The sequence below is a fragment of the Bolinopsis microptera genome, chromosome 5 (genome assembly GCF_026151205.1).
Source record: "Bolinopsis microptera isolate Bmic1 chromosome 5, MBARI_Bmic_1.0, whole genome shotgun sequence".
In the NCBI taxonomy this organism is placed as follows: Eukaryota; Metazoa; Ctenophora; class Tentaculata; order Lobata; family Bolinopsidae; genus Bolinopsis; species Bolinopsis microptera.
In genome coordinates, this window is record NC_087076.1 from 5760584 (window position 1) to 5773585 (window position 13002).

The 13002-nt window shown below is 38.0% G+C and overlaps 1 protein-coding gene across 1 annotated transcript; it reads right to left on the reverse strand.

Annotated features, from left to right (window-relative positions):
• Positions 1-216: 216 nt before the first annotated feature.
• On the reverse strand, positions 217-5703 carry LOC134815149 (uncharacterized). Its single transcript, XM_063823653.1, has 5 exons — positions 5627-5703; positions 3180-3299; positions 2646-2881; positions 2369-2474; positions 217-541 (listed from the first exon to the last, which is right to left on the reverse strand). Exons 2-5 carry the CDS (start codon positions 3220-3222, stop codon positions 537-539), a joined length of 390 nt encoding a protein of 129 aa, XP_063679723.1. The 5' UTR covers positions 3223-3299; positions 5627-5703; the 3' UTR covers positions 217-536.
• Positions 5704-13002: the final 7299 nt, after the last annotated feature.

The following is a 13002-nucleotide window of genomic DNA, read 5'->3' on the forward strand; positions in this document are numbered from 1 at the left end:
TTTGATGATTTTACCTTTCAGCTATTAGTATTGCCGTACCAGACTCGAGGATTCAATAACCTGCCTTACTAATTTGTAATTGTTTGTTGATCCTTGCTAAGTTTTCTATTTCATATCTTATAATTAGCAAACTAACTAACTGTCTGTTGCATAATTATGTCAGCATTTTTTCTTTCCAATAATTAACAATAGACTCACATAATTAAACACGATAAATGAAGAGTGAGTAAATATTTTAGCTATAAGAAAAATACGAAAAGCAGTAACTATAAGACATAACTTGAGACAGCAATAAGACATAACTTAAGAAGTCAATATTCAATAATGTCACTACAATGCCGCCACAAAAGTGTTGAATATTAGATGTCAATTTTTGTCATGCAATTTAAAACCTAAAAAAATAACGTTTTAAAATCATAAATATAAAATTTTAACAGTTTTCTTCATTTTCCCCATATTTTTTGACGGTTGTACGATTGAACAATGTTCGACTGCGATGAACATGCACGTACATCATTTTCAACTCCGGTTATCACCTAGCCTGAAATAGAAATTCTTAGTTCATAGTTATCTTGTAAGCTTAAAGTTACATTAGCTCATTTATACAGTCCATTACCTGTTAGGATCAGGGATCGACAAACGTGTTTCTATCAGTAGTTCCAACCCTAGGGCCGGGGAGCAGACTGTAGGGAGTACTTGGTCGAAAGTAGGACCCTAGAGCGGGGTCAAATCGCCAGGGTAGGACTCTAGAGTGGAACTCCCTTACCGGACCCATACTATGAGGACTCTAGAGCGGTACCCACATGCAAATTTTAGAGCGGTACCCAAGCGGAACTCCCTGTACCCAAGTCGTCATGAAGTAGTTAAGGAAGTCGTCGAGGCCAAGGTTGGAGGGGATGAGATCTAGGAGATCCATGAAAGAGAACATCGTCCACTGGAAGAAAGGCAAGCTGTATAAGTCTATGTATCCACACTCGAACAGGACCTTTCAGTCCGTTCTCCCGAACCCATCTCAGGACTGCCTGGCAAAAGTGGAAGTAGCAACTGTCAACCACTGCTGAAGGGAAGACTTCGGAGAGAGAATTTCGAAGCGCCAACTCAAAGTCTACCATGATGCTCTGTGGGGCGAAGTCGTAAAGGGAATTAAGGAATGAAAAGCCCTCCAGGCGACCAGTACACGTTTGAACGCATGGCCAACATTGATGGCCGTCTTGGATAGGTTTTCCGTCCTTTCCGTAGCGGAATCCTTGCAGAACAAGGTTAATGCTGCCGGCTGTTCGTCCCCAGATGAAGACGGGCTTCTCAGGAGGAGTTGAACTTGAGGAATGACTGTTACTCTGCATATTGTAGATAGTTGTAGAGAGGAGTAGGAATCGAATGTGATATACTAAAACTAAATTCTCTGTGACATTTATACTGCACTATCCCACCAAGAACCTCTGCTCTTTCTAGCAAACTTAACTTAAGCTACCTCTTGCCTTTTATAGCACCACCAGCAACAATTGATTCTGGCTCTTTCCGGCTGCCTCAGCTGCATTCAACAATTTTCAGCTCATTGAGGAAGAGGAAACCTGCTATTTCTAGCAACCTCTGAATGCTACTTCCTGCTCTATCTAGCTTCCACCAACACCCACTAATTGTTTTTAAGCTACCACTAGCACCTGTAAATTCTAGCCCTATCCAGCAAACTCAGACTACCTTATGCTATATCTTAAATTTGTGGGTACCGTTTGCTAGTGTTAGCTGGATAGAGCAAAAAGTAGTCTGAGCTTGCTGGATAGTGCTAGAATTTGCAGGTGCTAGTGATAGCTGAACAGAGTAGGAGTAAGTCTGAGGTTGCTGGATAGGGCTAGAATTTGCAGGTGCTAGTGGTAGCTGAACAGAGTAGGAGTAAGTCTGAGGTTGCTGGATAGGGCTAGAATTTGCAGGTGCTAGTGATAGCTGAACAGAGTAGGAGTAAGTCTGAGCTTGCTGGATAGTGCTAGAATTTGCAGGTGCTAGTGATAGCTGAACAGAGTAGGAGTAAGTCTGAGCTTGCTGGATAGTGCTAGAATTTGCAGGTGCTAGTGATAGCTGAACAGAGTAGGAGTAAGTCTGAGGTTGCTGGATAGGGCTAGAATTTGCAGGTGCTAGTGGTAACATAACAACAATTATTGGGTGTTGGTGGAAGCTAGATAGAGCAGGAAGTAGCATTCAGAGATTGCTAGATAGAGCTAGAGTGGAGGTAGCAGAATTGAAGGAAACTAGAAGTAGATTTTGCTATATGAGGTTGGATTGGAAATCAGGATAATATCATTATGTACATGAATTTATTAAAAATGTTAAAAATAAGAGACGTTTGAGGGTACGAAAGGGGTTTTAGTCTTACCAGATTTACAGAACTTTTTGGTTTCACCATCGTCCAGACCTATATAGTTTACCCAGCCTTGAGGAACAATTGTGTGTGTCTCTATACCGTCTATTTGCACCGACACCTGGTTGATTTCAGTTAAATTTAGCAAAAACCACTGATAAGCTTAGCTTGAAGCCGAGAAAGACATTGTGGCATTATTTTGCAGATATAGTTTGCACCTTGAGCAAAAGATTGCTCAAGTGATAACTCAAATCCCAGCTATTATATTTGTAAATAATTATTGAACTACTACCTTTTTTAGATCAAGTCCATCTCTTCCTCCAGTCCTCATAAATACACATTCGTAATCCCCGATGTCAATATCACTCTCAAAAACACACAAAACATCTTGGTTGATTACATTGAAGTCTGCATCACACGGATGTTCAGCTGTCTCTCCATTTGATCCTCTAATGTAAACAAACTGAGGGTCTCTACTTCTTGCCCAGTGGTGATTCAATATAGAGTAAGTAATCTTGTACTGAACCGCTGAAATAACAGTTTTTAAAATATTTGGACTGGTCCGAATCAAGCTGTTGTGCGAGTAACCGAAAAAGCTGTTCTTAAAGATAATTTTTGACTTTTTCTAAATAAACTAAGCGAGTTAATAAACTTAATCCCGATCCCTAATCCCGGTCCCGGTCTTAATCCCGCACCCGGCACTTTTTCCCAGTCCCAGTACCGGCCAAAAAAGCGGTCCCGGTCGAGCCTTGGCTTTACGACCCCCCTGAAAATGAACACGACCCCCCCCCCCCCCAATTTACAAGTAAGTTTATCAATACTCAACCTTTGCAATTTTCTTCGTCTGACATATCATCACAATCTGCCATTCCGTCACAAACATATTTTCCATAAATACATTGCACTTGATCCGCGCACTTTACATATCCTGCCTCACATTCAGGTACTGGGGGGAGTAGTTGATGTTTATAGAATTAGGAATTATGGATTATTATAAAATTAGTACTTACTTATAATATTCATTATGAAGACTTTTATGTCGGTCAAACGTAGTTTGATATATGATTGCGTTTTATTCACATTGTATTTTGTATTATGAAATTTAACCAAAACCCAATAAATTGGGTAGGATGGACCGTCGCCTCATCGCCTGGTTAGTGTTTGTGCTGTAAAAATTGTAAAGATAATATAAGTCAGTTATTGAAATTATAATGCTACTTAAGTTATCAGCTGCGTTACATAAAGCTGCGCAATAAAAGTATAAAAGTGACTGTTCTTGTCCCGTAACAGCGCGGTCGCTTAAGCTTTGACCGTCATGTTACCAAATCACGAAATTTAGACTTTCGAATCTTCTTTAGTATTAAATACAAAAACACGTTATTTTATTTACAACAACGTCAAGTTTGAACTATAAACCACTTTGTTTTTATTACGTGGCCGTCCCTATACTTCAAGTTTATTAATTTCCGCAAACTACATGTTGATTGATTTCCACAAACATAAAATGAGTTATAATTAAACTGCGTACGCCGTACAACTACATGCATCTGCTTTGATCAGTTTATACGCTCGGGCTCAGAGTGCAATTATGAAGAAAAATCAAAACAATTACAGTTATATCTTTTGAATCAAAAGATTTAATTGACAAGTTTTGATTGAATTTGAAATAAATGAATGGCAGTGTACAACATAAATTGAAAATGAAACTTACGTCTTGCAGTCTTTACTCACTAATACTGATGGTATTGGTAATAGTAAACAGCGCTACTTTTATTAAAACAATTAAATCACTACAATTCTGTTGCATTTATCGAGGAATGAATATTGAATACAATTCAATTGTAATATGTTATGTTTGTAATGAATTTTCAGCTGTCTTGCTCCTCATCGGCCATCGCGTTCAAGATTTATTGACTTTTGTTTTTTACATAAAATATGCTTGTTGATACAGCCTTCATTATTTTCTGGCATTGTTACCGACTATGTGATTGTTCTGGATAAAAATATTGTATAAACTTTAGTTTGCCTACATAATTTAAATTACGACCCAGTTCTAAGTTTCAACTATAATATCAATATTTAAACTTAATCTAAATTAACAATGTTGATGAGTGATTTGGTGACATGATGACGGTCAAAGCAAGCGACCGCGCTGTTACGGGACAAGAACGGTCACTTTTTTATATCACATCTTTGACTCGTTTTATTATACTTTTATTGCGCAGCTTTATGTAACGCAGCTGATAACTTAAGTAGCATTATAATTTCAATAACTGACTTACCTTATCGGACCTTATTTGGACGGACATTAAATGAACGGACACATAACGGACATTAATATGAACGCTAGAAGGCATTCAAAACCATCAAATCTTCTGGGTAGTTGATATTAATAGACTTTTAGTTATGAGTATGTAGTTAATATTAACAGACTTCTGAGTAGTTGGTATTAATAGACTTTTAGTTATAAGTATGTAGTTGATATTAACAGACTTCTGAGTACTTACTAATTATAGACTTCTGAGTACTTACTTATATAGACCTACTTATATTCATTATGAAGACATTTATGTTGGTCGAACATAGTTTGATATATGATTGTGTTTGATCAATGATCATTCACATTGCATTTGGTATTATGAAATGGTGGAAGCTATTATATTGGACTATAATAGCTGTAAGATGTTATTTCAGATTTTGAGGTTTTAGGGTAAAATTTACAAGTAAGTTTATCAATACTCAACCTGAGCAATTTTCGGTTCTTTTGAGATAGTCAAAACGCGACAACTAGCGCTGGATGGCGACAACTAGCGCTATCCAGCGCTAGTTGTCGCCATCGCAGAAAACAGTTCAATAACTAGCGCTGGATAGCGACAACTAGCGCTGGATAGCGACAACTAGCGCTGGATGGCGACAATTAGCGCTGGATAGCGCTAGTTGTCGCCATTCAGCGCTAGTTGTCGCGTTTTGACTATCGCAAAAGAACCGACTTCTGAGTAGTTGATGTTAATAGACTTTTAGTTATGAGTATGTCATTGTACTTGATATTTAGAGACTTCTGAGTACTTACTTATATATAGACTTACTTATATTCATTATGAAGACTTTTATGTTGGTCAAATGTAGTTTAATATATGATTGTGTTTCATTCACATTGTATTTGGTATTATGAAATGGCGGAAGCTATTATAATTGACTATAATAGCTGTAAGATGTTATTTCAGAATTTTAGGTTTTAGAATAAATTTACAAGTTAGTTTATCAATACTCAACCTGCTCCTGAGCAATTTTCTTCATCTGACCCATCTACACAATCTGGACTTCCGTCACAAACAAATTCTTCCCAAATACATTGCTCTTGATCCGCGCACATTGCTTTTGTTGCGTCACATCCGGCGGACACTGGTGAAAGTAATCGGTATCAACAAACTTCTGAGTAGTTGATGTTAAAAGACTTTTAGTTATGAGTATGTCATTGTACTTGATATTTAGAGACTTCTGAGTACTGACTTATATATTATAGACTTACTTATATTCATTATGAAAACTTTTATGTGGGTCAAATGTAGTTTGATATATGATTGTGTTTCATTCACATTGTATTTGGTATTATGAAATGGCGGAAGCTATTATAATTGACTATAATAGCTGTAAGATGTTATTTCAGAATTTTAGAATAAATTTACAAGTTAGTTTATCAATACTCAACCTGTTCCTGAGCAATTTCCTTCATCTGACCCATCTTCACAATCTGAATCTCCGTCACAAACAAAATCGTCCCAAATACATTGCACTTGATCCGCGCACCTTACTTGATTTGACTCACATACGACGGGCTCTGGTGAAAGTAATCGGTATTAACAAACTTCTGAGTAGTTGATGTTAATAGACTTTTAGTTATGAGTATGTCATTGTAGTTGATATTTATAGACTTGTGAGTACTGACTTATATATAGACTTATTTATATTCATTATGAACTTATGAAGACTTTTATGTTGATCAGCGATCATGTTGCATACATTGACACCAAACTAAAGCCGACAGATAACAGTTCAGCACCCTGTTACATCAGATTTATCAACTGCTATAGTCCGACAAATCCAAAATCTGTACAGGACCCTCAGATATAAGCAGACAAGTTTTACGATCAGTTGGTGAAAGCACTAGATGTACCTGCTAGATACGAAGTGTGGTTTTTAGGGGATTTTAATGCCAAACTAGGCAAGAGATCATGGAATGATGAGGAAAATGGTCTTAGTTCACACATTGGAAAACATGGTGTTGGTCGTAGAAATGAGAACGGAGATAGACTTCTTCAGTTTCTTGTATCGCACACATTGTTTGCAGCCAACACTGCTTTTCAACATGCCAGTCGCCATATTACGACTCGAACTGGCTGGATTAAGGACCAGTCTACAAGGAAAAGTGTACCCTATTATTCCCAAATCGACTACATACTTTGCAAATCAAGGAGCAGAGAACTTTCAAGTTTAACTAATGCTAGATCATATGCTGGAACTACTCACCGCAGTGATCACAAACTTGTTGTAGATAGTATTGATTTCTCAAGACGATACAAGTCATCTACCAAGAAACAGGAGCGTTTTAACACTAACTCGCTAGTATGCAGTAGTGATACACAAGGAAGCTACCAAAACTGCCTTGACGCTGCATAGGCAACAGTAAATCTTCAGACACCTACTCTGATGCCAACACTGCTCAGAAGTTTTGGCATGCTGTTTGAGAGTGTTAAAAGCGCTGCTGTATCAACAGTTGGCTATAATATATAGTGACCCAGTCAGAAAACGTCACTACTCTTCTGATAGTGCCATAGTCAACATGTCTACTGAACGTAAGGATCTGCTGAACCAGCTGAACACCAACAAGAACACAGACAGGACTTCACTCAGGGCTAAAATCAATCGACTGTCCAATGACATTCAGAAGCGTCTTAAACTTCTCAAAACTCAGCTCGCAGACAACGTACGTACGTTTTGGTACGTTTTGGTGAGTTTGGCAGGGCGTGCTCAGGACAACTGCATCGAGTGCGTCCTCCTCCAGTTCAGCATTGAGTTATCGTTTGTCGGAGTGTAGCCCGGAACCGGTGGTGTTTCTGGGTACTGTTCCATAAATCTGCCTAGACCAACTTTGAAACTGTCTAGCAATGTGATACTCCGGAGCTCCGATGGGAGCACGTTGAAGAGCTGAGCTGCTCTAACTCTAAAGCTGTTGTCGTAATCTGTTCTTACCGACTACTGTGCGTTTTTGTTCATGGCTGGGATCTCTGCCTTAATACCATGCCTTTGATGAGACTTGAACTCGAAGCCCGTATCGTTCGGAGCATGTTCATTAAGAATTTTCCATACATGAATAATAGAATAACGCTCTCTCCGCCTCTGAAGGGACATCAACTTAAGCTTCTTCAGCCTGTCCCAGTACTGGAGATCACGGCAACCAGATATCTTTCTAGTAAAGGATCTCTGTACAGTCTCCAGCTTTTGTATCTCTGTGACTTTTGTAGGGTTCCAGACTGGACAGCAGTACTCTAGCTTTGAGCGAACCATGCTTTTGTATAAAGTCAGCATGACTACTTGTGACCGGTCTCTAAAGGCACTCAATGTCCAAGCCGCCATTTTTCTAGCTCCTTGAACTGTCTTCTCAATGTGAGGACCCTATAGGAGGTTGCGTGTGGGTAGTCACTTTTGGGCCACCCTGTAGCTATTTGACACTGGGACCCTTGACCTTCTATTCAAAATTTGAATCAAATGGTGGCAGTTTACTTTATAACTGCAATACCTTAAGTTGTATTGATCTGAAAGTTTTTGTATTGTGCGTGTTGCTGGGTTGATTATCTTAATGTTTATAAAGAAGTTTAACAATAAGGTTCGGTCACGGGCCCTATAGTTTGTTGGTCAACAAACACTACAGCTGACTTGAAATCAAGTTTCACAAAAAGTCGTTGAGAAACGTTATTGGTCCGGTATTTAAATGGTTTAAAACATAAATAGCCGGAGTAAGCCGGTCTGCAGGCGACCGTTTTTATTTTAGATGTCAGTATTGGAGCGGGTCAATTTGTTTGTTACTAGACTTATTTATTTCTTGGAAAAATATGACAGGTGACAGATCACACCATCTAATTATTGAGTTAAGTACCTAACTGACGAAAAAAAAACATTTGAAATGCGCAGATCGGTATAAAGCAAAATATTAAACTTGAGTGAAAGATACGATTATAAAAGTTAAATCAACATTGCATTGAACATGCATTATTCGGTCATTTTCCTACTTGTTCCAAGAACTGCACTGACTGCCAAAAGCATCAAAGCAGTGACCACAACGATTTTCAGAGACATGTTCATTCTGTATTCTGTTATTCTGGAAAGTGAAATATTGCAAAAAGGGTAAAAAACGAATTTCAAAGTAGAAACTGACCTTCGTGCCACTATAAAAATTGAATGAATCGTTTAAAACGCAGTTATTGATATTCTGATAATTTTTAATAATTATTTTATAAAAATGGAACCAGTCATCCTAAATGGAAATGTTTAAAAGCCTTATAATAACAGTTCAGTCTTCTAAAATTTGTACGGAAAAGTTGAACAAATTAAATTCTTTGTCATAATCATAATAACTTGATAACATTTCAAAGTTACCCAAATGTATTACTCAACAGATTTTCCTGACGAAAATGTCCAACTCAAGCATCACTACAGATCAAAACCCTATTTAAATTGAACCCATTATTATAACAAACCACTATACTAGCCCGTAGTATATTAATGTAGTAGTACCAGCCAATGTATACTAAAAATATATACAAACAAAAACTTGTTAAGATAGTAAACAAGTTTTTGTAAGCGAGTAGCCTCTGGTTATATATAGTAGTACTGTGTGAAATTCACGACAAAAATGAGTTACTGAATTATCGCCCACGAGGCTCAAAGTCCCTGGAGCAGAACTGAATGTTAGTGAACTGCATAGAGCAGCTCTTTAAACTTAAAGGGGATAACTGAACTCATCGTGTCTCAACAATCGAACTCTACCTTGTTTTATTTTGTTCCAAAAATGTCGTATTGTTTAATCTTAAAATGCCCGAGACAGAGTTGTGAGGTTTTTAGAACAAATATGACTGGAGCAGTGCAGCTGACGAGAGACCGACTAAGGGGGACCCCAATAATTAGGGGTCCTATCATATCACCAAATAGTGACGTATAATTAGTGGTGTGATCCACCAGTAGATGTAGCTGTACATTAAGAAGTTAACATGATCTTTAAGATTTGTCTGCTGGACTCGTAGATCACATAAGAGACGGGAGCTCTTGCTAATGGGGGTGGTTCTAGTATTAAGGGACGTGAGACTTTCGTGTCGAAAGCTTGCAAGGGAGTATATATACTGGAAGATGAAAGATAAATTATGAACCAATCTATGGCAGTATGACTTATGAAGTATCGCATCTACAACTTGAAGATGCAACTTGTATCAAACTTGTAGTCAATGAAACAAGAAATTCAATGAAACAAGAAATTCAATTTTAGCACATTTTACAGAATAAAAAGATGTAAAGCAATTCATAAAATATAATGCCCATTTGGTGTATGACTTTTTGTCCTTGACTGCTAGTATGGTTTTAAAAGGACAGGTAACTAACAGGGCAATTGGAATGCGCGTGCCTGGAAGCTTTTGCACACACCGAAACGCTAGTTCAGTTAGATTTTTAGAGACAAGGCTCATATTAGGACTAGAAGAAATTTGTTAGTAGACATTAGGGGTTCTGTTTATAGTTGTTACTATAGGTTGCAGTCTTGTTGTGACAAAAAGTCTACACTAAAATATGCTTTAGTTTATATTGTGTAGTTCAAGGATATAAAATGCAGCTTCAAGGTGGATATTAGAGAGCTGGCGAAAGATTATGGCCTTTGTATCAATGGTTATAATAAGCTGTACAAGTACAAGCTAAGTGTAAAGACAAAGTGCCGTTCGCTGGTGCAGTTCTCTGGTGCTCAAGGACAAAAGAAAATCGCGATTATTTAGGCCAAAAATCAAGGCGCCGCGACAAGCCAAACTAGGCAAAATCGCGGCGAAATATAATGTATTAATTGCAGAGCTAAGTTAGATGTCATATATTCGTTAAACTAGCCAGCATTATAGTTTAGTTAGATTAGGGAGCGATAAGCAAAACAGTAGTATATTACTAAGCTATTACATCCAGGTAGATGCGGATCGATAAAACGGAGTACGACGAAGACTTGAAGTCATCTATTCTCGATCAGCGTGCCTTAAGGAATCTCTAATAGAAAGCCGAACCGCATGGAGAACAGCATTATGCACAAGAGAACGGCACCTTGTATTCATGTTTAGCTTGTACTAGCTTTTGTATAAGTTGCTGGGGTGGAATCGAAATTCCAAAACACAGGTAGATTGCAGATTAGAATTGGTGCAATTGCAAAGCGATGTATAAGAGTAAGACTGCTAGTTGGTAACATCCGCGATTTTGATCATAAAGAATACTACTTAAAATGGGCATGTTCGAGAACTTATAATAAATATATTATGGCTAGCAAGAACTACTGTCTTGAACACACTAAACCGAGCAGAAAAATATGAATCCGGAGAAAAATATGAATCCGGAGAATCTGCACATGTATCATACATTTATGGAACTATTAAAAATCCTTAAATCTTATGTCCCTCAGTCCATTAAAGATCTTTTCAAGTTCTGCCCTAAAAATTAAAAAATTCGTTTGATCCCATTAAACTGAGATTGGATATCTCGCAACAGAACTTTCTGTACACCTCTAGCTCTACCAAAATTTGGAATGATCTCATCCCAGCAATGTATAGTATAACTATGACTATCACTATCAGGATCTTCAAACATGCTATTGTCAAAGCCTACTTTGAGAATGACTAAATTCCGTTTATCACCAAAACGTACCTTTAACTTACCTAAAAATATAGTTTGATATAGCTGGTTACTTCTTCATGAATTAATTTAGTCTGTACAGATGTTCAAACCCCCCCCCCACTCCGTTATCAGTTTTACAAATAGCTATTCTGTCAAAATTACGCTAGCGTAATCATTTGGAAAATTTGGGTTCAGTTGTCGTTTTACGCTGATTGGGGCTTGGGCACCCAATTAAGCTGAAAAAAATCACGATTTGTCGCGGAGAATGGGAAAAATCAAGATTCCGCACGTGCCGCGATTTCCTTCTGACCTTGCTGGTGCTTAGTACTGGGTATATATTTAAGACTTACACTCAACAACTGCGTAAAGTTCGAGGAGGTTATAGGGGCTACTAGAATCAAGTACGTTAGAGGAGGTTATAGGGGCTACTAGAATCAAGTACGTTAGAGGAGGTAGGGGCTACTAGAATCAAGTACATTAGAGGAGGTTATAGGGGCTACTAGAATCAAGTACGTTAGAGGAGGTTATAGGGGCTACTAGAATCAAGTACGTTAGAGGAGGTTATAGGGGCTACTAGAATCAAGTACGTTAGAGGAGGTTATAGGGGCTACTAGAATCAAGTACGTTAGAGGAGGTTATAGGGGCTACTAGAATCAAGTACGTTAGAGGAGGTTATAGGGGCTACTAGAATCAAGTACATTAGAGGAGGTTATAGGGGCTACTAGGAGGGAGTGTTCACGCCACGCCCACTGTAATTGGGCGCGGCTTACGAATTTCAGGATATCTAAGTTTGACCATATCTTAATCTTCTGTGAAATGTTGGGGAGCAATTTGAAGGACGAATTACGTGAGTTTATTAAATAGGTTGCGGTGGTGGGTAGTCGATTTTGGGCCACCCTGTATTTATTTTGTACTCAAAAACAACTGCGTAGGTTAGAGGAGGTAGGGGCTACTAGAATCAAGTACGTTCGGTGGAGGTAGGAAGCTAGAATCAAGTACGTCCGAGGAGGTGGGGGACTAAGGTGGTGTAAGCTAATTGATTTAGAATTGAGTTAAAATAACCATAATGAACATGCTACTCATATGGTATAAAACTAGACAAATTAATGTCTGCTCCTGTTCTTGAGGGGTTATGTTTGGGATTAGGGTTCGTTCCCATATAACGTAATCAACCGAGGGGGGAGGGGGTTCCCAAAATCATTACGGTTGAGATTAAAAAATTGCTAGATATTGATTATATTATAATGTGAACGACCCATTGTATTGTATTATAAAGAGGACTGATAGCTTCATAGAAACTATCATACAATTGCACAGTACATTCAATCACTGGCGTTGAGTTCGTGGAGGTAGGGGCTACTAGATCTATTAGTGTGCTTTAATCATGAAGGACAATTTTGCGATGGGTAAAAACTTTAAGACTAGACAGTGTTTAGTTTAACTTCTTGTTTATATAGGGTGGATAAGTTAATTGATACGTAGCTTCATCGGAGGGGGATTTGTTTCTAAAAGTATATAAAGAGATATACGAAAAGGTGTTTTTTCGAGGTGCTGTTCAAATAAATGTGTTAGTCGTCTTCAGCTAGTGATGATGTTGCTGTGGGATTGAGTATATATGATGGAAGTGGTGTACAATGAAGTGCCTTGTTCTTAAAACATGTGTCGTTTTAAATGAATTGTAATCTAACCATATCAAATATGACTTAAATGTTGCTACTATGATCCATTTTTTTAAATTCTGC